The 25,436-nt window shown below is 31.8% G+C and overlaps 1 protein-coding gene across 4 annotated transcripts in view; it reads left to right on the forward strand.

Moving 5' to 3' along the window:
- LOC124536526 (collagen alpha-1(XVIII) chain) overlaps positions 1–20,624 on the forward strand; it is a 71,959-nt gene extending 51,335 nt beyond the window's left edge. For all 4 annotated transcript variants that reach the window (XM_047113082.1, XM_047113085.1, XM_047113083.1 and 1 more), the window contains 17 exons: positions 673–828; positions 2,002–2,119; positions 2,440–2,520; positions 3,937–3,989; positions 4,773–4,979; positions 5,478–5,621; positions 5,874–5,963; positions 6,036–6,273; positions 6,439–6,510; positions 8,156–8,268; positions 8,710–8,802; positions 11,028–11,150; positions 11,467–11,597; positions 13,946–14,125; positions 16,274–16,417; positions 18,383–18,463; positions 18,809–20,624. In XM_047113082.1, coding sequence (XP_046969038.1) covers positions 673–828; positions 2,002–2,119; positions 2,440–2,520; positions 3,937–3,989; positions 4,773–4,979; positions 5,478–5,621; positions 5,874–5,963; positions 6,036–6,273; positions 6,439–6,510; positions 8,156–8,268; positions 8,710–8,802; positions 11,028–11,150; positions 11,467–11,597; positions 13,946–14,125; positions 16,274–16,417; positions 18,383–18,463; positions 18,809–18,881 — 2,097 coding nt within the window. In that variant the 3' untranslated portion in view covers positions 18,882–20,624. The remainder of the gene's footprint in view (positions 1–672; positions 829–2,001; positions 2,120–2,439; positions 2,521–3,936; positions 3,990–4,772; positions 4,980–5,477; positions 5,622–5,873; positions 5,964–6,035; positions 6,274–6,438; positions 6,511–8,155; positions 8,269–8,709; positions 8,803–11,027; positions 11,151–11,466; positions 11,598–13,945; positions 14,126–16,273; positions 16,418–18,382; positions 18,464–18,808) is intronic.
- The last annotated feature ends 4,812 nt before the right edge of the window (positions 20,625–25,436 follow it).

The raw sequence follows: 25,436 nt of genomic DNA on the forward strand, positions 1-25,436 counted from the left end.
AAGAATATTATAATACGAGAAATAAAAATGAAATCAACGATTTCCTTAGTCTGTTTGAATTTTTAATCACTTTAATCAAATTAATTTTGTCTTATCCCATTCATATTATACTTATCGAAGAACAGGGGAATTGAAAACTAAAATTAATTTCCTGATTTACTCATCAAATATTTGATTTAATAAAATTAAAAAAGAGAAGTGAATAAGAAAAGTCAGTTTCAAGTTAAATGGTTAATGTAATGACGTGAAACTCGCAGTTTAAATCCTAATCCCTTCAGGATTTTATTTTTCCCAGTCCTAATATAAGCTTTACGCTTAATCTAAGGAAATAAGGAATATTAGTAAACGGTTATAACCCAAAGTCGATGGAGTATCGATGTTATAAGGGATGGTTACTATTTTTTACAGTGATGGACGATTGTGTATATTTACAATCATGGGACCATTAGGCCAATTTACCTACACAATCTGTAAAAACAAAGTTAAAAAATAAAAAATAAAAAGTCATATTTAATTGACACTTTTTATACAGAAAAATAAGCTTTAATTTTTTGTTCGTCTTCTATTTCTTAAAATATAATCGAAGTATCTGTTAAAATGTATACTTTAACTAGCATCAAATCGAAATTCACGATAAATTTGTAACTATTTCTCATCACGAATTTCTGACAGGAATCAACGGGATTATACGCAAGCGATCGTGGGATTCCTGGACCCGCAGGCGAGAGAGGCCCGATGGGGCTCGCGGGGCCTCAAGGAGAAAGAGGTTATCCCGGGAATAAAGGTGAAAAAGGATTACACGGAGCTAAGGGCGATAAAGGTGAACGGGTAAGTCAGATGAAATTCCGTAACAGAATATTTTTGTTTGAGTTTGTAAATTTACGGATACTTTGCAAATGTTTTTTCGATTTTCATATTTTAATGATTATGTTTCGGTATTCGATTTTTAAATCGAAAATTTTTGCTACAGGCCAGCATTTTATTCGGCCCAGTTTGCAAAAAAAAAAGATACGTCAATTCTAATATCATATTTAAATTTAGAATTCCATATTTGTTTAACAAACTTTTGACTAAATAATTATTGATTATTCCTGGTTGTATATGTATAGTGCGTTTATTGTCATTTCTTATGTACTGTTATGATTGGTTTGCTACCAAATGCTTTGGTTGGCTACCTAAACATTCTTCGGCCGTTACTTATTATACTACTGAGGAAATATTCAGTTTAAATATCAACAACGTAGTTAGCTATTTTCAATTGAGAATCGTCGCCCTGACTGAAATCGGTCACGAGGACGACATCAATTAACCTAAAAAATATTCCTGTTAACTACATTAAATTTCAACGTTCTCGAAATACAATAGTAAATTTTGCTACAATATGCTAATTGCTTTTTATACAACAGACATTTAGAAACATATATTTTTTTAATTCATTATGATTTTAAAAAATCTCACACATAAAGTCAATTACATAATAGGTCAAATATAAAATTTATGATCTAAAAATATTCTAGGTATTACTTTTCAAAATAATTTTATATATCATGTCTCTCATTAAATCCTTAAATTTCCAGATATTGCTTTAGTTTAAAATATATTAATTGATATTATAAATACTGATCAGATATTATAATTAGGTACATGCTTTTTAAAAGTAGTTAGTAATTTATCTCTGAAATTTAATATTACGTATTGTATACGTTACTTTAAATGGTTAAGTTTTTCTACAGCTGTAAATTTATTGAAGCTAACAAAGATACAAAAATAGCGCTGAATAATTTTATTGATATTTTTTATTTATAAAATATCTGAGAACTAATCTATATAAGCCTATAAACCCCGTAACTCATTCCAAATTCAAAATAAAATCTGAGCTCCGAACTGTTTCCATTCAGTAAGTGGCAATGCGGAAAATACACTGAGTAACGCAATAACCGTCAAATCGACCCTCGTAACGTGATGTTATTTGTTCGACCTTAGCTTATAACTATGTTTTAGGGGTATGTGGGCATGCGTGGACCACATGGCGCGAAAGGAGAACGCGGCCAAACGGGCAAGGACGGAACACCTGGCCTGCCTGGCGCGCACGGTCGTCCCGCAGAAAAGGGCGAAAAAGGTATCAAACTAACTCAGCCATCAAATTTTATGTTTCACTATACCCTTTATTTATGCGAAACGTGCAAGTATTCAGGCCTTTACGGCAACGATTCGGCAAATCTTTATTATTTCTCCAGTGCTTTCGAATTCCGAAATATACAGTTCAAATATTATTTAATGTTATAGTTTCGAGTTCCGTTCGTCGTTTTTTATTACGAAAATTATTGGTATTGCGACATTTTGGAAAATTTTATTCGAATAAAAATCGTCTTCAGGATTCGAGATGACTTATCCTAAAAAGCTATTGAGACACTTTAAAGACACAAGCGTTTGTTTTAGGTGCTAGAGGCCTACCAGGACCTCCCGGAACTTCAGTGCTGGGTATTCCTGAAAATTCAATAACCGATATTTCTCAAACAGGTAAACATTGCATTTTTATTCCAGCACATGTAAATAGATTTATTTATCCTTGTCAATCTTGAATAGACTCAACATAAAATATAAAAAGCGTCAGATACTACTCGAAGTTTCGATGTCTATTTCCCTAACAAGTCCCGAACTTAACTATTTACCTTACATCTCATAAAAATTCTCAAACTAAACAGTACTTCATACATAATAAAATACGGTTGAAATTTCGAGAAACTTGCCGTGAATTGGGGTCAAGATTCATGAATTATTAATACATTAGTTTCGAAGCTTTGTTTTCTACTCTTCACTAATTATTGTTACAATTTACTGTCATATCTTATTCTTCTTTATATAAATGATATATTATATAAATTCTTTATATAATACGGTTCTTATATAAGTATTTATTTCGTTTCAAAGAAGTCAAAAACCTTTATTCAAAACAGAAGTGTTTACACTTTCTTATCGATTGTCGAAAATCTACCACCGGTTCGGAACACAATACCTCAGACCTGAGAAGAACCGGCGAAAGTAACTCAGCGGGACCTTCTTTTTTTATAATGTCAATTTACAATATACAGTAATAAACATATTCTTGTTATTTGAAACAGCCTGGAGGCGATCATCTCATTCCCAAGGTGTGCAGTCAACTAGAAAGTCATTAATGCTGTAATATCCTTTAGCACACAAACGCTCTTTAACGATTCTTTTGAATTTTATAATTGAATATTGTTTGTTAATTGATATATTATCTTAACAGCAATGTTTATCAAATGAAGGTGTTTTTATAATTAACAAACAAATTAAACCGTTTCGATATAGAAAAAAATATGACTTGACTGGAATGTTTATATTATTAAAATACATTTCGAAAATTATAGACGAAAACTATATTGAAAAATTATATTATTTGAATATTCATTTTCTTGGAGCAACAGCTTGTGAGATTTATAATATTTGATTAATCAAACTGATGCGCGAAACATCCATTTGTTATGAACTTTCGTTTGTAAATAATTTATAATTTCAATAAATAGAATCATAACATTAAATTTTATTACATTACAACTAAGACGGCTCAGTGGTGAGAAATCATTATATTTTTTCTGAAATTTGTGGACTCAAATATATGTTTATAATTATTCACATAATTCATTATCTTCGGCGAAGGAAAACATCTTGAGAATTTTCACTCAAATCTTCTCCTCAAAGAAGAGGGCTCGGATCATCAGTGGAAAATTTATACGCATTATTCTACTTCTACCTCATTAAACTTTGGAAACCGCTACGTTTAAAGCACTCACACAAGCACATAAGTAACAAAATACACATATTGCCATTCCGCCTGAACTCACATAACTAATAACCCTCTGTTTTATGACTCTTCCATAATGTACTGAGAATATAAATGACTTACGTTTTCAGGGCCACGAGACGTCGCGAAGTTGAAAGGCGATAGAGGAGAGAAGGGTGAAAAGGTAATTACTAAGCCGATGTAAATACGAAAGCCAGTTTGGGTACATTTTTTTCGACTAGAATTTCTTATTCCCGCCAATTTAAAAACTGGTGCGAGATGAGATGGGAAGTGAAAAGATAATTTCCATACATAATAATGAGTTCGCATGTAAATGTTACGTGAAAAATACATTATTTTCATAAAATAAGACTGTTTTTTTGTCATTTATTAGGGGTTTGGATTATATTTCAATCAAGTTTTAAAACCCGTTACCGCTCGTAGCTGAAATAGGCTAAATCCTTTATAAAGAGGAGGATTTACCATCGCATATTTTGATCTGGCACAGACGACTATTAAATTACTTTTTAATTTTTCGTTTACAAGTATTATTAAAAAAGAGCTTTTGTATAAAAATATTTCTAACATACTTTATTATTGTAGTACAATTTTTAGTATAATAAAATTGGTAAGCTGGTTAATATTTTAAGGCCCTTTAATTTAAAATCTGTGTGTTTAAGTGTGTCTACATTTATTTAAGTCTTGGTTATTTTGAGCAAAAAAATTGAATAAATTTCATGCTGAAATGCATAATTCCACTCGATTACTTAGAAGTTTATATATAATGTAGAAAACCGCAAGTAGAGCAATTATTTTTAGAACACTTTTTCAACTAAAAAAAGCAAATCTTGTTCAAAAAGTTAAAAGTATTAGTTTTGCCAACATTTTTTCAATTAGATTAATTCAATAATTTTGAAAGTAGGTCTTTATTTCTTATTCGATATTTATTACAACATTTATGAAATAGGGAGAAAAGGGCCTCCGAGGCATGGAAGGACCTCAGGGATTTCCTGGCACTGATGGTAAGCCAGGCGATCGAGGGGACATCGGACCATCCGGGCTGCCTGGAACCCAAGGAACTCAAGGGGTACCTGGTACCAAAGGGGATAAAGGCGATGCTGGTCCGCCAGGACCAGTGGCAATATCAAGAGAAGAAGCTGCCATTATGACTAAGGTTATTTGATATTGTATTTTCACCTACATGATTCATGACTTCAACGAAATAAGTCGTACATATTATTGTATAATTATTTGGTTTTCAAATTATGCCAGACAAAATAAGTATGAATTACAATTAGGTAACACAATTGTGTTAAGATAGTGATGATATAATAGATATCAGAAGGTCAAGTCTTCAATTCACCAAATTCCATGCGCTTGATTTGTGATTTTAATAATCTCATTGTCGGTGGTGGGGGTAAACTTAGTGTAATGTGAGATAAAGATATGCCATTGATATATCCACCAATACGCATTGAAACAAGGTGGTGGAATAATTCCCTAACCTTCTCAAATGCAGAGAAGGCCTAAGTGGGATATTAATGAGCATTTATTTAATGATCATCCAGTTGTCATAACACGTTTTTGAGAAATCACCCGGCAAAAAACCTACTACGATTTAGTATAAGGTTTAAGTTGGGTAAAAAAAAAGTTTTGATAATTTTCTTACTAGGGCGATAAGGGTGAAACTGGTCCCAGAGGAAAACGAGGTCATCCAGGGGCCCCTGGACCAAGAGGGCCACCAGGCCTTCCCGGTCCCCCTGGTTTGCCTGGTACAAATGGACTATCTGGTGACATAGGACTGCCCGGTTGGACGGTATGTGGAAAAACGATGTATATTTTTTAAAATAGCCTCACTATTTTTAATTATTATTCATAATTTTGTTGAAGTAATAAGTATCAGTATTTGAATATTAAGTATTTAAAAAAAAAAAACGATCGCGAGTGTTCCTATATAGCGAAAATTAAAACAAGGTTCTCATATAAATTATTAAAATGTAATCGCTATAAAATTAAAACATTTAGTCCATATAAAATAATAAAGTGTCTTATATTTCGGGTTTAATAGGGTCCACCGGGCGCCGCAGGTCAGCCGGGCCCTCCGGGGCCAAAAGGTGAAAAGGGAGATTCTGGAATCTCGCCAACGGACCTCGAAAAGGTAAATCTAAAATCAAAATACGTTTATATAGCGGAAGAACATAAATTACGATAGCCATTCATTTCTCGAAAGGTAAAAGGTGAGAAAGGCGATCGTGGGTACGATGGGGCCCAGGGACCACCGGGGAAGGACGGGCCGAGAGGACCGCCGGGAGCACCGGGTCCGCCGACTACGAGCATGCAATATTTACCCGTACCGGGTCCACCTGGCCCGCCGGGGCCCCCCGGGCCCCCAGGTGCATTCACTAACGAAGTTCCGGGCGACACATTGACCGATAGCCCAGGGATTAATCGACGTGAGCCCGGCACTGGTGAGCGATATTATTTTGTTATTACATTGAAATTATACCTCAAAATATCATATAGTGATAGTCACTAAATGTTTATTAAAGATTGTTTTTGCTTAAAGATATACGTCAGATCGGATTACAATTCTTTTTTTAAAGAAAGTTTTAACGAAGGTTTGTTTTGTATAGGCAAACCGCGGGATTCGTTACAAATTCTGAGAAACTTGAATAATTTGATGCAGTTCAGGCAAGAACAATTTGGTAAGTACGAAGTTTCGAACAAAACTAATAAAACCGTAGCTTTATTCAACTGTCTTTATTTACGAATGCTGAATATTTATTATGAGTTGAAATTAAATTCCATCACTTTTGTCCAAATTTCTTAAAGTGTACTAATTTAAGAAATTTTATTTTATTTACACTAAAAACTTACATAAATATTAAAAATAGCTACTGTATAAATAATGGAAAAGTTGCAACAATTTTAGCTCTGAATAAAAAATTTCGAACCTTTGAATGAAGAACATTTACCCAAATGTCATTATAATTTTCAAATAGTCGATTATTTTTGAGCTTTGTAGTGACTCTGCTTTTTCTTTTTTTTTAAAAAAAGCCCATTATTTACCCAGAATGTTAGTACTTATATTAGTACTTTTTCATAGAGTTTACTTTGTATTTGTGCTTCAGGATATTAGAGATCATTATGGTGTTGGCCGTTATTTTGATAATGATGACCATCTCATATATACTTGTAGACACAGGCATATCCGTTATAGATATTTGAAATATTTGGTTAATGGCTTATGTTTGGGACCGAATATTATACTATGATACGTGTATGTATAATATATATATATATATATATATATACTAATCATGACAATGTCTTGCCAACATTGTGACATAGTAATTTACAAATTCAACGCTTATTTTTAGTTTTAATTATACATTCATGAACGGAACCTAATTATTGTGGCAGTTAAGGTTATTTGAATAAAAATCTTTCGAAGAACAGTGTTGATAGATTCTTAATGAAGGTTACATTTTTGATATTGAAATAATATTAACGAAATATTCCAAGAAAAGTGCATATGGTAAAAATAGCAAGACACTACGCATAATAGCTTCTACTGAATTCTTTGTCATCCATCCTCCTGCCCTTATCCCAATTTTATTTGGGGTCAGCACAGCGGGTCTTCTCCTTCCATACTTCTCTGTCAGATGTCATCTCACAAGTAACATTATTTCTAACCATATCGTCTTTCACACAATCCATCTATCGTTTCCTTGGTCATCCTCTACCTCTATATCCATCCACATCCATGCTCAAGGCCTACCTCACAATATGTTCCTCACAGAAATCTTTGTATGCGAGATAATGTAAATATTATACAATTATACATTTTATTCTATCTCAGGGGATTGTAAATTGACGAAAGATTGTCAACGGTGATTCAGTTAACAATAGAACGTATAATAAATTACAATAGCTTATAATATTTCGACTTTTTATCATTTGATTCAAATTCCTTTCGATACCTACAGAGAAGTAGATACCTACAGACATATAATGCGCTAAATTGTAAGCAGTATGTTACGTGACACGTATATGCGAAAATACTTCATTCAAGTAGGCTCTTACGAACACTTTGAATCGTCGTTTCACAACGACAGTATAAAACCGATACGGATTTTTGATCCTACTGAGAAGAACTGCCAAGAAACTCGAAATAATTCATGTTAGTAACTGACTGAGAGACCGATTGACTTTCTTTTTAAAGAAGATATTTTGTAACAACTTCTCATAGTCTAGTTCATGTGGAAACGAATTGTCTAAGAAACTTCCGGGTCATGAAAAAATACCATATTAAATTATTAGTTATAAAAATTTAAATGTTATAAACAGGTTTTCGAGACCCTTTGGATCCCCTGTCTGAAAATATGGAATTTGATGACGAAGATGACGGAAGGACCATCGTTGGTACGATACTGTATAAATCAACAGAATCTTTGCTACGAGTGAGTATACAATAAAAAAAATATATATACATTACTTATAATAGATCGTTGTTATACAAACGAATTAGTATGTTTTAGTTTATATAATAAATTCTTTCATATATTTTTAAATATTATAAAAATGAATTTATTACAAAGTAATTATTAGCTGTCTTACTCTTCGGTAATACGATAACTGTTTAATCAAGAAATGAATTTATTGTTTTTCGATTTTAATTTTAGTGATAAATTTATAATTTATTTCAAGTACTTACTAAGAGACTATCTTTTAAAGATATCAAGCGTATTGTAAATAAATTCGCTTAGTTAATTTCATTTCTTAAATACATTATTTATCTAAGCAACGTAGCATATTTTTATTTCTATCCCTGTAATAAACATTATGAGCGAGACTGTCATACAAAATATAGAACTGTTATTTTTTCCTTTTGTTCCGTATAGTTGGGAACAAACAGTCCTCGTGGAACTTTGGCATATGTTTTACGAGAGCAAGCCCTCCTCCTTCGAGTCAACAAGGGATGGCAATATGTTGCTGTGAGTAATGTACATTAATTTTAGTACCTACTAATCGCGCGGCTTCAGCGGTTTTATTATATAGATAATACACAATTGTGGTCGGTTAATTGGAATGCCGGTGTGACATGGAAAATTGACTTAATTATCGCTATATTAAATATTTTTCGATGGCAACATTTTCGTTAACTAAGCTTTATTAATTAATATTGTTTATTAACTACGAGCCATGAGTGTTCGTTACGTGATCGTTATGTAATGTTTTACGTTACGATTTATTGGGAAGATAACTAATTTATTATAATATTTTATTGATTAATTTCCGAATACTTATTGCTTTTGAACGTTAGGTAATATAAATATTTTATAATCGTGATGATGATCACAACTTTTATGAAAAACCTTTTTGTTATAGGAAAAACAAACGAAATATATTTTGTGATACAATTCGAGATATAACCGCAATCATATATTTCATAGTTTCATCATGATATGATTTTGGAAAGATAGTAACACTAATAACCAATAGTAAGGGTGTCAAATTATGGAAATTAAGAAACATACAAAGTATCGTTGCAGATATAAGTTTATATATAATATCTGGCTATTATTTAGAAGTGAAGTCATATGCCTCGATCAAAATACATTTGATAAATTGAGTTATTATTATAGTGTGCTTCTAACATCATAGTAGATAAAGAATCAAATAGGAATAAAGAGAAGAAATCTCGTGTAATCAACGACGGAAGACGCGTCGTACTCTCAATAGACTCGTGACCACGCATATTTAACTCTATCGTAACGTCGTGTATACTACACACACATACACACACTCACTCACACACACACACACACATAAACACACGCACACACTACTACAGGCAGCAATGTGTAATTGTTACACATACGTATTTTATAATATTGCAAAAAATTGTACTTCTTACACCAATCCACGCACAGCTAAATATGTGGTAATGAATGTTATATACACTGAACCTAATTAAATACTGAGTTTTGATATTTAAAGAAACTTCCTTTTGGAGCTAATTCCACCACGCGGATCCAATGAGTGTTGATGAATACACATGGAACTGAAATTGACGATGTTTTCTTTCATCGCCAAACATGAGATGAACTTATAAAAATAAATTAACATTAAAAATAAAGTACACGGAAATTTAGCAGTGCTTATTTGGGTTTGAACCAGCAGTCATCGGCTTAGAGACACGTATTCTAACTACTGGGCTCTTGGATCATTGCTGTTTCGCGATATTTTTTTATAGAATAGTTACAACCACTTAACTTGTAATCTTAACTAAGAGATACTTCTTAAATTGTTTTCGTAATCATATATATTAATATTGTATTTGTCAGTTGCAAAGGAAATACTAGTTCAAAAATAAAGTACATGTATTATTTGATTTCTTTCAAAAGGGTCTCAAGCGTTACACGATAACACGATAGTATTTTTTAACAAGTTTCTCTTTATTATGGCTCTGGTTACAGAAAATTCATTTTGAGGATACGACGCTATGAAAAGGGAATCTCAAATTTAAAATTCGCTTCAGCTTTTGAGGATACGTTTCGACGAAAATGTAATAGCAATGAGGTTTTAAGTTGACAGGAAAATATTATTTTTCCTTAAGATTTCGGTAAGCGAAAGCAATGCAAATTGAGTACTTTACCCGAAAGATATTACTTGATTTGTAAATATGTATTACCAATTTGCATATTATAATTATACACATTATTGGTAGCCGTGTGTTAGTGTGATATGTGTCTTAGTAGTTGTATAACTTAATCATATTACAAGATTATTATTACAACTATTATCTTTATAATATACTATTAGAGTGCCGCCTTGGTTGGTTAAAGGCTCGACAGGTTGGGCCAATAAAATATTATTGACTATTTCTGGCTATAAATTTGAAGTGGCAACCTGAAGTTGAAAGTTGTCCTATGTTTCAGAAAGTACGTAAAATTGTGGTTCCTGGGCCTCAACTCCTTATTTTGTTATTTACTGATGAAATAACAAAAATATATTTGTCCTGTTCTATCCTTATTAAGTAAATAAAGAAGGAAGCGGCTTTAATATTGAACAAGTTGATATACGTATGTTACATGATCGGGTTATGGAATTTTGATACCTATCTCTATCTCTCTCTTGCTTATTGATATAAGCAAGAGAGATATAGAGATTACTTAATTCATATTATTTTAAAATACATAAGTTTATTTCAATGCAGATGGGATCGCTGCTGGAAGTTCAGAGTCCACTCGGCAAAGGTCCGACCTTAACACCGTTGCAGAGTATTCTAGAAACATCTAGCCTAGTCCATAACAAGAACTCTGGCGGTGGAGGTCCAGTGGTAAGAAATAAAAAAAAATTCAATAACAATTTATTTATTAATATTCAACTTGCATTTAATTTGATGAAATGACTTAACAATCTCTTCACCTTATCAACATTTAAAATAACATAATATTATAAGTACACCATTCTTTTGTTATACCGACTCACTAGCCCTCCAAAACGAAATACAATAAACTTACAAAAAAATAATCTTTAAGAGTATACTAGTCATATAAAACTAAACATATTCTTTGTATGTGTAATCCAAACCATAAAATATTACAATGCAATATTCTTTATATTTCATTAATATATGTTATTTTATTTACCAGTTACGTTTAGTGGCATTAAATGAGCCCCACACGGGAGATTTACACGGAGTTAGCAGTACGAACTACGATTGTCACAGACAAGCTGAGAGGGCCGGCTTTGAGGGAAATTTCCACGCATTTATTGCTTCGAGGTAACGTTACTTTTATTTTATAATATACTATTAGTCCTACTGTTAATACTATTTTAGAGCCGCGCTTCTGAAGCGCATCAGCGATTTTTGCGCTGGCCAATGTGGACAGCTTTGGCGCAATCGTTCGGAAGAAGACCGCTTCATTGCTAAACAAAGTGCGTGGCAGCAGCCACAGTGTACTGAGCGAAATTGCCAACAGCGGAGACTCTCCGCTGATCAGCCAAATGGCACAGAGGACTACGTCCTTTTTAGTTTTAAATTATTAATTGTTGTATAGCTACTAACATAGATATAAGTTTTTAAATTATTTCCTATTTACTAACAAGTTTATGGATCAAAGATGTCCGAATTAAACATTTTTATTGATTTATTATTTATTAGTCACCCGCGGCTTCACTCGGGGTTGTCATGTGTTAGGCAAAATAGTAGCCTATGTCCTTTCTTAGAGTTTGTTACAAACCAAATTTCGTCAAGTTCGTTCAGCGGTTTGGTCATGAAAGACAGACAGACTGAGAGAGTTACTTTTATACTTATGATGTTAATATAGATTTTATATAATAATTATATCTATAATGAAGTTAAGTGACCTTTGTTTGTTGTTCCCTTATTAATGGGTAAGCTAGGTTAGTAACTGTGAAATTATGATTATTTCATTCCCTTAAGAAATATTATTAAAGTTATTAAGTAAAATTTTATAAGTACGCAATTCTCTAAGTCTTTTATTTTTAGGTGATTTTAATTTTATCTTTACGTATTAAATAGGTATCAACTAAATTTTTATCCTTTGTATTTATTATATTGGTAAAACATACAATTAAAACAATTATCAAAATTTACTTAAAATAACTGATTTTCAACTTAAAAAACATTCAAGGTGATTTAAGTCAACTAGACATAGCATATCGACTAACAAAGCCTTAACATTAAACAAAAGCAAAAAAAATATTTTCAATCTAACTAAAGACATACTATTTTAGAATAAAAGAAATGAAAGACATTTAAATAATTAAATATAAAATTATATAATAATACAGAATTAAATATCTGTGTGGGTTTGAATATTATGTATATATATATTTTTATCGTAAAAACCATACCGCAATAGCCCACAATAGAAATGTCAACTTGAACTTTCATGGTACTTGACGTAAAACCTCGAAGTTACTCGAAAATTACTTGAAACGTTTTAACCGGAGTCGCCCAACGAAACCTTTTAAAGAGCGCAGTTGTTTGTTCCTTTCCGCTATTTTGTTTAAATTTTAATACAAAGACCTTTTTTTAAATAATATAATGAGTGTATTGTAGCAAGTGGTTTAATCGGTACATTTTTGTAGCTTTATTCATCACTAATTTATCAATACACGCCCAAGCTTTGATTTAAAGTCAGAGTCAAAAACCTTTATTCAATATAGAAGTGATTACACTTGCTTATGATAGTCAAAAATCTACCAGAATTTAACAACTCAGATCTGAGAAGAATCGGCGAAAGAAACTCAGCGAGATTGTTTACATTCGTTAGGACTATTTCAAACAATTTCCGCTATTGTATTACAATATACATTCCAAATTTGAATAATTTAATGTTCATAATTTCACTATAAAATACTCATAACGGTTTCCTTGAAATCTCATATAAATGAATTCAGTTACTTATATATACTTATAATTATATATTATTATTCAACATTTTTAATGGCAAGGCTTAGTTTTGAGCTTTTGTATTCTCGTCCTTAAAACGACGGCATTACTGTCCTTCAGTAATTATTCTGTCAACTGTTTGACGCAGCTTCGCACGGGTGAATGCAGGTACTAAATACAGTAGAGAATCTCTAATACATCAGTGTTTCTTTACTATACTGTCAACGTACTATATGCACAAACGTTCCTTTCGAATCACTCAATCTATTAAAAAAAAACTGCATCAAAATTCGTTGCGTAATTCTAAATATCTTTTGTGCATAGGGACAAACAGCTATAAGCGGCTTTGTTTTATACTATGTAGTGATAATGATAATAAAAAAATATATAAGCAATTACATGATTATAATACTTTTGATAATATAGTTGATATGATTTTCTATAAGAGGTCTGACAGCGGCGTTCTTATTTTAAATTTTTATTTAATATTAGTTTTGTAGAAACTTTTAAAGTATTCGCAATATTAATACAAGAAGAACTAAAGACGTTTTTAATCTCGCTCAAGTTAACTTTAGAGATTTTTAACTAAATTGGAAATTTAAGTCTTGCTTGTTTCTTAATCAACATAATATATAATCAAAAACTATAGCTCTTGTATATTTGGTAAAATGATGAATGATTAATTTTTCAATATTTTCTTATTTACTAAGGGTTCAAAATATCGACGCCATTGTGAGCTGGGTGGATAGAGAGATGCCAGTCATGAATATAAGAGGAGACATGTTGTTCAATTCCTGGGGTGAAATGTTTGATGGATCAGGTGCGCTGTTCACGCATGCGCCCAAGATTTACAGCTTCAATGGCAAGAACGTGATGACAGATCCTGATTGGTAAGTTATAGAGTGACGTGTACAATTAGTTGTGGGATAACGAAGAGTTATTGGATAGAAATTTTATATTATATTATCAAATTCCCCTGTTTATTTCTTGCTTTGATATTGATACAAGTTTGTACATAAGCACCGTTATAGACAGGATTGTTTTAAAAAAAATGGCATGAAAATTAATACATTCCATTTTTAAAATTAATTTAATTTTTAATTTAAACAGACCGTTGCTTTTTTGTTTAGTTTAATATTAATAGCTTCTATATAGGTAACTATGTATATTATATTTCCCTTTATTACAATATTGGGTTATCGGGCTTCCTAAAAAGTAGTAGTAGTAGTAGTAGTAGTAACTGATGTAGTCACAGGTTTGATCCCGAGCATAAATAAGCTTTAGGCTCAACTGAAAGGGTAAATAATAATATTAGTTATACCTTTAAAATAGATCATTACTATTATTATTAAAAAAGGTAATTATAAAAACACATTTATTATCTATCTTTTATACATATATTATTCTATCTTCTTTTGAATTTAAGTTCCCTTAACGACCTTATGATTTCCGATATGCATGCAGCACCTGCGAGGCGTACTATCTAAATACGCTTTTAACGGCTAACTAGTTCTTGATATTATGATTCTGTATCTCTTTATAGTTGAAAGATTGATAATCTACAAATATACCCTTTAGGATGATGCCTTCGTCCACAAATTTATAAATATTGCGCAAGTAAAAAAGTAACAGCCTGTAAATTTACCACGGCTGGGATAAGGTCTCCCCTTTCGTTAAGAAGAGGGTTTGGTACATATTCCACCACGCCGTTCCAATGCGGGTTGGGTGAATTCACATGTGACAGAATTTCGGTGAAATTAGACATATGCAGGTTTCCTCACGATGCTTTTCTTCGCCGGCGAGCACGAGATGAATTATAAACACAAATTAAGCACATACATATAGTGGTTCTTGCCTGGGTTTGAACCCGGAATCATCGGTTAAGATGCACGCGTTCTAATCACTGGGCCATCTCAGCTCTTAATATTGGGTTATATGTACTTAATTCCTTTTCGTTTTTAATGTTGGTACTCTTTAATATGATATTAATATAGGTCAACTAATATAATTTAATATAAAATAATCAATGATTATCATTCGTTTTTTAAATCATTTCTATATTTACAGGTAGAGTAATACAAAGAATTTTTTTATAGGTAAAGAATAAACCACAGTCAATAAACAACATAAAAGCATCAATTATTGTCGATATAAACATTGTAGCGGAGAATATACCGTATATTTATTTAATATCTCGTATACTATAATAACTGGTTGGAACAAAATCAGTCGTGGTTTTATCATACGATTGTTATCGATGTTATGTATTTATGAACAATTTTATTCATTTAAAAATACATATCTTTTATTTTCTATAATTGCCGACGCGTTTCAAAGCGAATAGTCTTTTAATACGTTATAAATATAATTTTGAAATCGTCTATATATAATACTTGGCATAATACTAATTGGGCTTTGTGCAAACCCGTCTATGTAGGTACCACCCACTCGTCAGTTATTCTACCGCTAAATAACAGTACTCAGTATTGTTGTGTTCCGGTTTGAAGGGTGAGTGAGCCAGTGTAACTACAAGCACAAGGGACATAACATCTTAGTTCCCAGGTTTGGTGGCACATTGACGATGTAAGGAATAGTTAATATTTCTTACTTTCTTAGTTTCATTGTCTATGGGTGATGGTGACCACTTACCATCAGGTGGCCTATATGATCGTTCGCCAACCTATACCATAAAAAAGTCAATATTTATATCATATATTTTTCTAATTTATTTTATTTATATAGCCTTTTACGCTGATTTATTCACACATTAGACCGAAACACAACACACGTCAACCATATTTGTCCACTGCTGGACATAGGCCTCTCAAAATGCACGCCAATGTGGTCTTTCTTCGTACATAACACTACTGAGCATTTTTATTTGTTAGAATATGTGTGCGTACTTATCGAGATGTGTTACAAAGTGCAACCACGGACTAAAAATATAAATCATACTAATAGGAATAGTCATGAAAAATCTGTGTTAGAAGAGAAAATGATCCTCTATGTCTATATAATATATGATTTATTTCTCCCAGGCCAACGAAAGCGGTATGGCACGGTGCGAATCCAACGGGCGAACCGGCAATGGACGCGTTCTGTGACGCTTGGCACACAAGCAACCCGAGTAAATTCGGACTTGCCTCCTCACTGCGTTCAAATAAGCTACTGGACCAAGAAACGTGAGTACAATTACAAGAAGTTCTACGAAAAATATTTTTCGTATTATCGAATTTCATTTCAAATAAAACAGGACGTGTTAGTTGTGATAATGCAATACGACTTGATAGTTGATAATGTTCAACTTAATGATTGATATAAGTAGTAATAACATTGTAAACTTTATGTTTACAATGTTATGTCAGAGGATAACATTTATTGTTATCCTCTGACATAAATCGTTAAAAGAATCTCGAAAGGAGTTTAACAAGGATATATTTGAAAGCAAAAGATACGATTGGGTTAAGTAAGGCTTGCGTAACAAAATAGCAGAATCGATGTACACTGCCTCCTCTTCGAGCAGACGATCGTAAGGCACAGCTTTATGACATGACTTATGTAACAGAAAAATAACCCACGAGGCTTCAATGCGACCTGTGTCGTATTTAGGTCATCTGATTTTTTGCTCAACTCAATGAAACAATATTCTCTCTCGAAAATTTTATTCTCATTTCTTAATTCGAAATTGGAACATCGAAAATATTCGGTTACGTTAATTCGATAAAACTTTATTGTATTTTTTTTAGAGTGTTATTATTGCTCGAGCTGTTTTCCCCGCGACTCATTTCAAACGACTTTCTATTTGTAGAATTTCCCGTGTTGGGTTAAATAGGATTTTAATTAATTTATTTAATTAAAAACTACCTTTGTAAATTGTCTGTATTATGTTCGAGGTTTAAACCACGATCATTGCTTTTTATTTTCGTCGTTTTAACACGATTCCATCTGTCATTGTCACGAACTGACTGGCTCGACTACACGAGTTTTCTTCGTCTACCTTTGTTTTTTTCTTCTATTATAATACTGCTAACATACCGACACTAATGCAATCGGACGATTCCAATTTTAACTATTTTTTGTTGTTGACAAATTTAAACCGTTATCTTGATAAAATTAAAAGTCATTTTGACTAAACATACTAAGAGGTAAAAGAGTTTAAAAAGCGTTTAATGTCGGGTAAATTAAAAATATATGAAATCGAATTAATTAATAGTATGTTTTATGGAATGAATAATTGTATCACGGAAGAAGAGCTATATTGGATTACATATATTTAATATTGAAATATAATACGTAATAACATTAGTGTATGTATGTTATTATACAAGAGTTCTAAGTAATTAAAGACAGTTTTATATAAAACGGGGTTTGACTATGAAATTTTATATATAACATTAGTATTTTTATAAAGTTTATGCTAAAAGGATGTAGCAGAACCGATTTTTTTTTAATAATATGCCGAGTATACGTAATGTACCTAAACTATTTCCAACCTTGTCAAATTTACTTTCGAATTATATAAGTGTATAACATTGTAAACTATAGTAATTTGTCTTACGTAGTTGGTGTCTCTTGAGATTGTCCAACGGTTAGGACGTCATTATCAGCTTATACATATTCATATATTACAACCTATTTCAATGTCAATACGGCGAACTATTTTACTTAAGGTAATATGTCCCTTGTGCCTAATTAGGCTGTGTGATAACCTTGAACTGAAACCCAGCTCCTTAAAGGTTATATTCACGATAAATACGACTTCCTCCAAATGTTATTACAGTCATACGTATGCAGTTGCTTTGAAATCACTCTTAGATTTCAGTCACGTATCACGAATATATACACTGGCTGGCTCGACCAAAAATCACAAACGAACGTGAAAAGTTGTCATTATGTAATAGAAACATCGAAACGATTACGGCTTGAGTAATGATAGTTACGACGAGGAATATTAGTCATTTTCATATATTTGTGATTTTTTGAAATTGGAATCGAAGTGTTTCCAAATTCAAAATTAATATAAGACACAACATTCTAAGCTCGCTATTAAAGCAGTATAATGAACGTCAGTCTTTAACTGTTTTATTTTACAATAAGCTGTTTTTATTTAAAAAAAAAAAAACTTATATAAATTTCTTTTCATTCAGGTATCCGTGCAGCACGAGGCTAATCGTGTTATGCATCGAGGCGACACCAGTGAATACGGTTAGAAGAAAAAAACGTTCAAAGTATGTAATAATTTTCATAACTCATACAGCCATACCGAACGAATGTACAGTCAGAATAAAAATGTTCGTCACCTTAAGATCTAATTTCGTGTGAATATATCGTCAGTATGAGATAAACTGCTTCACCGATCGAGAATTACATTGCGTCGCAGTGTTATTATAAGTCACGTCAAAGCGTACTATGTAAGTTTAATTTTTTATGCAGTCTGTTTGGTGCTTTAGTTTGAAAAGGTCCTAAGAGCTGACGACTTGATAAAGGAATTAATGTTTTATTACTCTGACTGTACTACACGAATTGACATAACCATAATTAATTCCATTTGATCTAAATACGTGTTCTTTCAGATACCGCGTCTCCGAAAAGATACACGATTTGAAAGACATCGACGAAAGAAACGACACGAATAATTATTTATAGATATTGAAAGCGTTTCATTTCATTTATAAGCAAATTGTGAAGACTGTAAATAAATCATTAGGTAATGTATATGTTTCTAAAACGATTCCCGTGGAACATAAAGACAATATGAAAATAAAATATTTGTTCGAAACGGTTTCCAACGGACATAAATTCAGTAATTTAAATGACCCGTATTAAGCTAGGCCAGTGAAGTTCGTTAAACTTACGGCTCAGAACAAGAGAAACTTAAGCATTCGTTGTTTCGACAAAGTAATAACTTGAAACAAACTTGTATGGAAGTTAGAATACATGTTCTAAATTTCTAATTCTGTAACGAACAAACGTCGACATTAAAGAAATATACAACCACATCTAAATGATACTAATATTGATTGTGATTAAGTATCCCACTGATGTGCTTAGGACTCCTCTCCTTTTGTTGACTAGGTTCCAATACTCTGCTCCATTGCGGGTAAGTGGATACACGTGTAGAAGAATTCCATTTAAATTAGACACATGTAGGTTTCCTCACGATGTTTTTACAGCACCGAGCACGTGTAAACACAAATTATGTAAATCGAAATTCAGTAATTCTTCAAAGAATTCTTAATTAATTTCCTTATATTTACTTCAATATATACAAAAAAAGTCGTATTGGTATAATAGTGAAGTGTTTTACTTAACAATTTTTATATAAAAATGCATTGAAGTGAATCTTCAAACCATGTTTTTCAAAATGAATGAATATGAAAAAAGGTTATATATCATTTTTGAATTATTATGAATTTTCATTACTAAAAGCAATTCATCCAAAATATCGCCGGCGATCAGAACTAGTAGCGTCCAAAGAGAATAAATCAATCGTTTGATAGTTGACCACAGGCCATATTTTATAATTCTCTGCTATTTATTGCTCTAACGTCGATGTAACTGCTTAAATACAACACAAATCAGTTGGAAACCGTTTATTTAACGTCAGCCATTTTGAAAATATAGTCGTTTTGTACATAGATGGCTTTTAAAAAATATCTATATAAATTAATACATCCTGTATAGATAGATCGAATGTAATTCATGTGTAAATATATTCCTGTTAAATAATAGAATAATATTTGAACTACTGCCATTTTCAGTAGTCATTTGTTTTCGATTTAATTTCAAAACACACGTTTATATAATAATAATATATTTTCATGTGTAACATTTAAGCTCTTTATTCCGGGAGTAATGTCATAAATGCAAAGGAAACGTGTAATGAAGTGAATGAAAAAGCGTGGTAAATTTAATATGTCATAAAATAATTCTTATTTTATGTAATTTTAATGATCAACGTGTGCATCTCTAATTAGCAATGTTATAATTTTTCAATCTTTTTATGTTTTGATAAGTCATACATTATTACTATTTATGCATGTGTGTTTGTATGTGTGTGTGAATAAAATGCAATATATCATGTATAAAAGTTTATTTAAATGTTACACATCGCTGATTGTAAGGCTTGTTTTGTTTCTTCGTTTCATCGTTGTATATTAAATAATTTTGTCGAATAATATCATACATATCCACGTGAATTGATAATAATTTTTATTCTTTTACATTTATTGATGAATAGTTAAAAAAATCGTTAAATTTAAGTGATAAGTTTTAAAACAAAAATATATTAATGGATAAAAAAAACGTTTACTAAATTGAAAAGAGATGTCGTTTTCCATAATTATGTTTTAATCTCAATTTAAAAAAAAATCGCTGTTAAAAATCATATAAGTACGCCTAATGTTATATGATTTTACTAATTTAATTGTATATGTTAGAATTTATTGTACTTGGTAAGTACGTTTGTTTTTTTTAAATAAAGATCTTTTTTAATGTGGTGGCTTATTATTTTACTTAAAAACAAACCTTAAACTCTATTGCAATCAAGATATAAATTCTTTTGTTATGTATTTATATACATTTTTATCCGTATTTAAAAAATATTTTATATCACGTTACTTTTGAGCTAAATATCCGCTTAATCTAAGTGCAAAAAAGAATTCTTCTATATAAAGAAAATCATTCACCAAGAGATATTATTTTCTACCGATTAAAATAAAAAAATATGTACTATTATATATTTTTTCTGCAATGGTACTAAGCTCACGTAAAAGGTATTCTCGATTTGAATCATTTTGGGTGGCTTTTTACGAGGGTACAGGTTTGTGTATAAACAGTTAAGACCCTAGAGAGTTGAGTAAACAAACATGAAAGGATTTGGACCCAAAGCCTTTATGTTCTACACGCCACGGCCACCTGAGATAAATTTTATTCCTGAATAAAAATCAAGTTTATATTAATGATGTGTCAATGTTATTTGGAAATAAAAACATTCACTTCCGTGAAACTAAAACTAACAAACTCAAAGTCAATGAAATAATAGAATCATGTACAAAAATATACGAATAACATGTTTGTTAATTTGATAGATCGAATGAAATAAAACGCTATATTTATGTATATGTTATATTCGCTATTCTGATACAAAGTATTAGAGTATTCTACATTATAAATATGTTAGAATATCTCGTATGCTATACTGAGTTTCTTGCCGATTCGTCTCGGTAGAATCTACATCCCGAATCGGTGGTCGCTTTACTTATCTTTTAAATAATATAAAAGTGCATCTAAAAGCCTTCTTGAATAAAGTTTAATTTAAATTTTATTTTTACTTTTGACGGCAAACGGCATGACTGTATCTTATACGGTATGGACGTGTGTCTGTCCGTCGTCGTACTTTGCTTTTTTACGTCATACTTTATTATAATAATAAGAAGAATATATTTATTATTATAAATTAAAAATCTACAATTAAATACTGCACTGTTTGATTAAATCTTTTGTCGTAAAAATAAGTCTGTACCTAAATATACATATAATAAGTTTTACTAAATCTTTTCAATTAATATTAATAATGGTATTTGTTCCTTAATACGATACAAACTTCAAATCAAAACTAGGACCGCTGAAGGCCTCGGCCATCATAAAACATTTTATATCGCCATGAAGATGTAAATCGTGAGCCGTCAGTTCGTGGATTGCACAAAAAGCGTTAAAATATTAATATGCTGTATAAAACAACAGGGAAATATATTATAAAAGGAACGTGCCGTTACTGAAATTAAAAGGGATTTAAGGTAAATTAAAGGTGTTAGATTTTCGTCCGGCGCAATGAAAGACTGCTTTGCGGTGCTAAACGCTGAATACGGCCAAGTAATTTTCACACAAATTCACCTCTAATAAGGTACAGAATGGCATGAATTAGTTTCTGAATTTAATGATGGTACAGCCTAATGTATCCAGGTACGTACGTGGAAGGGTTATGTAGACATTTTAATGGAGATTAAAGTTGTTATGCAAAGCCTTCATTTCGCATCGTTAGGACAGGTTTGTGTTAAATTTAAATTTTTTGCGCTCATTTGCAAAAGTGAATACGGACTGAAATATATCTAATTTTATATGATAAAGGTTGGACAAGGGTAAGTAGCTCTCTTAAGCGATTCACAATTGGATTCAATTGTTTTTCCTTTTCATTAACGTTTGAGAGATTTTTTTTCTCTTTATAATATAGAATTTAGTAGCAAACTTGGTGGTAGGACTTTATGCAAGTCCGTGTGGGTTGGTACCACCCACTCATCAGATATTCCACCGCCAAACAACAGTACTCAGTATTGTTGTGCTCTGGTTTGAAGGGTGCGTGAGTCAGTGTAACTACTGGCGTAAGGGACATAACATCTTAGTCCCCAAGGTTGGTGGCGCATTGAAGATATAAGGAATCGTTAATATTTCTCACAGGGCTAGTCTATGGGTGATGGTGACCACTTACCATCAGATGACCTATATGCTTGCATTCGCCAACCAAACATAAAAAAACAGAATCGTGTTACTCTTCTAAATAAATAAATATTCACTTATTATACAGTGAATATCATATTATAATAATATATTTATATTATTAATTGTTATGGTAAGTATTATGTTAATGATTTCAAGCGTTATCGTTTATAATCCACGTCGCAAATGCGTTAGTCATTCCTACATAATACAACCACCATAATAAACACGTTTCACATATTCAGACATTACTGAAATTAGCGCAAATTAACAATTTTAACACCTAATTCTTCTATGCAGTTGAATCTTTAAATGCGTAATATTGAAAAAAAAGTTTAAAAGAACTCGTTTTAATTATCTGAAACGTGAACGTTTTCGTTAATTAAGAAATGATTTTTAGGTAAATTTTATTACAGATAATTCGATTTTATTTCCGGACGTTTATGCTTGTGTTATGTTTTTTTTTATATTTACTGATATCATTCAGTAAATGTTATATTGTTGAACACAGTTAAAATAAATACTTCAACAGATTTACAATAATTCTTCTTCTTTTTCTTACCGCTGTCTGTCCCTACGTATGCTTAGAGCTTTAAATTACACAACGGATTATGATGCGGTTTTATTTTAATATATAGAGTGATTCGAGAGGAAGGTTTTTGTATATAATACACGGACAATATCGCAAAGAAACACTGATTATTAATTTTAGAAATTTCTAATGTGATGTTTTAAATAAACAGAGTCTAGTATATTTAGTATCATCATTGCCACCATGCGAACAAGGCGGGTCGCTAGTTTTATAAAAATAAACTGTATGATAATAATGTTCCTAATTTAATCTCAATAATTTAATCTTATAAACACTATGTTACACCATGTTTACACATATCTTTTGTTACGGTATTTGATTAATATTGCTCTGTCGTTGTATTTCGGCCTAAATATTAGCACGATTTCCAATTCCGTACCGTAATCAAATACAATTCTGAGTTATAGGTGAGTTAAAATTCCATTCTGATAAAATACTTCCCCTGTACAAAGCAGGGCGTGACGTTTGACTCGCGTGCACATTAATGTTCGAGATATGCATGAGTTTGTTGGTAATACAGGAAAGGGAACAATAGATGTATTAATATATACTAACCATCCACCCGTACTTCACTTTTGCGTGGTTATTAGATATTCCTCGTTTGTTTTTTGAATGAGGTTGGAGTTGATTTCATTGTTTTATCCTCATTCACGTTTACATATATATTGAGACTGATGAGCGTAGAACCGATAACCGTTGGGGAAAACTTGTTCTAGAGTGGAGACCGCGTCTCGGCAAACGTAGTGTAGGTTGTCATCAGGCACGGTAAAATGACGATTTACGCAAGGCGGCAGGCAGGACCTGGATGCGAGTAGGCGGAGAAAGACCACAGTGGCGTGCACTTGGAGAGGTCAAAGTCCAGCAGTGGACGGAAACGGGCTGATGATGATGATGATGATGCCCCAGTGGTTAGAACGCGTGCATCTTAACCTGCATTAGATACATATCTAATTTCATAAAAAATGCCACATGTGTATTCTACCAAACCGCATTGGTACAACGTGGTGGAATATGTTCCAAACCTTCTCCTCCAAGGAAAAGAGTGGTTGTTGTTCGTTGTTGAGACTGATTGTCGTGAATGTTATTTGCATCATTTTTTGATTGTTTTTATTCTATATTAGGCTCACAGAGAAATGGGTCACTTGATAGTACTAAAAACGCTTATAAACACTGGAAAATTCATCAGTGACCCCTTGTGCTGTATACTAGCTCACTCTTCCTTCAAAATGAACACAAAAATACAATTTATTTCTGTTTGGCGGTAGGATATAATATCGCTGTAGGGCTTGCTTTTAAATACTCCGTAGTTAAGGAGTACGACAATCATACTCTTAAGCTATGCCTTTTTCTTCTAATGTAGGTATGGCATTAAATATAAGAGTCTTATTCATTAATTTTTGTTCTTTAGAAAATTGTTTGTTGATTTAAATGTTTAATTAAATCAAATGAAAATATACTTTAATTTACCAGGTTCTACTGATAAAAAGCAGACAATAATCTCAGTAGTTCTCATTATTTTAACAATCAATAATAATAATGTCTACAGTGTTCAACTACTAAAATATAAGATTAAAAGTCAAGCTCAAGGGCTGCATATTAGGATGACCCAAGGTCCGGCACTTACCTCGTTTAAAGACTGGGTCCACAGGGTGGACATTCGATTGGTTGCCGCGGTCTTCATAACTTATATATTTAATTATTTATTTTGTTTAGGGCTTAATGTAATAAAATTTCGTAAGCCCAAATTTTGACCTAAATTTTAAAACCTTTGTAATATTAAAATAGCCCCTTTTTATTTACATTTTACAATTTTTGTCGGTCTGTCTGCTTGTTCCGGCTAATCGCTGGAACGGCTGGACCGATTTTGACAAGACTTTCACTGTCAGATAACTGATATAATAGGGAGTAACATAGGCTACAATAATATGTATATAGTCAAGTGTGCAAAATATTCCATGTACTTAAAAAGGCGGATCTATAATATAAAATATACACTTGTGATACGCTATAAGATATTATAGATAAAAAACATTAACCAATAATAAATATTAAATTTATAAAGGGAAGTTATCAAAGTTACCTCTACACTGAGTATTCCTTTATTTATAAACCGA

The sequence above is a fragment of the Vanessa cardui genome, chromosome 16, assembly GCF_905220365.1.
Source record: "Vanessa cardui chromosome 16, ilVanCard2.1, whole genome shotgun sequence".
Taxonomy (NCBI): domain Eukaryota; kingdom Metazoa; phylum Arthropoda; class Insecta; order Lepidoptera; family Nymphalidae; genus Vanessa; species Vanessa cardui.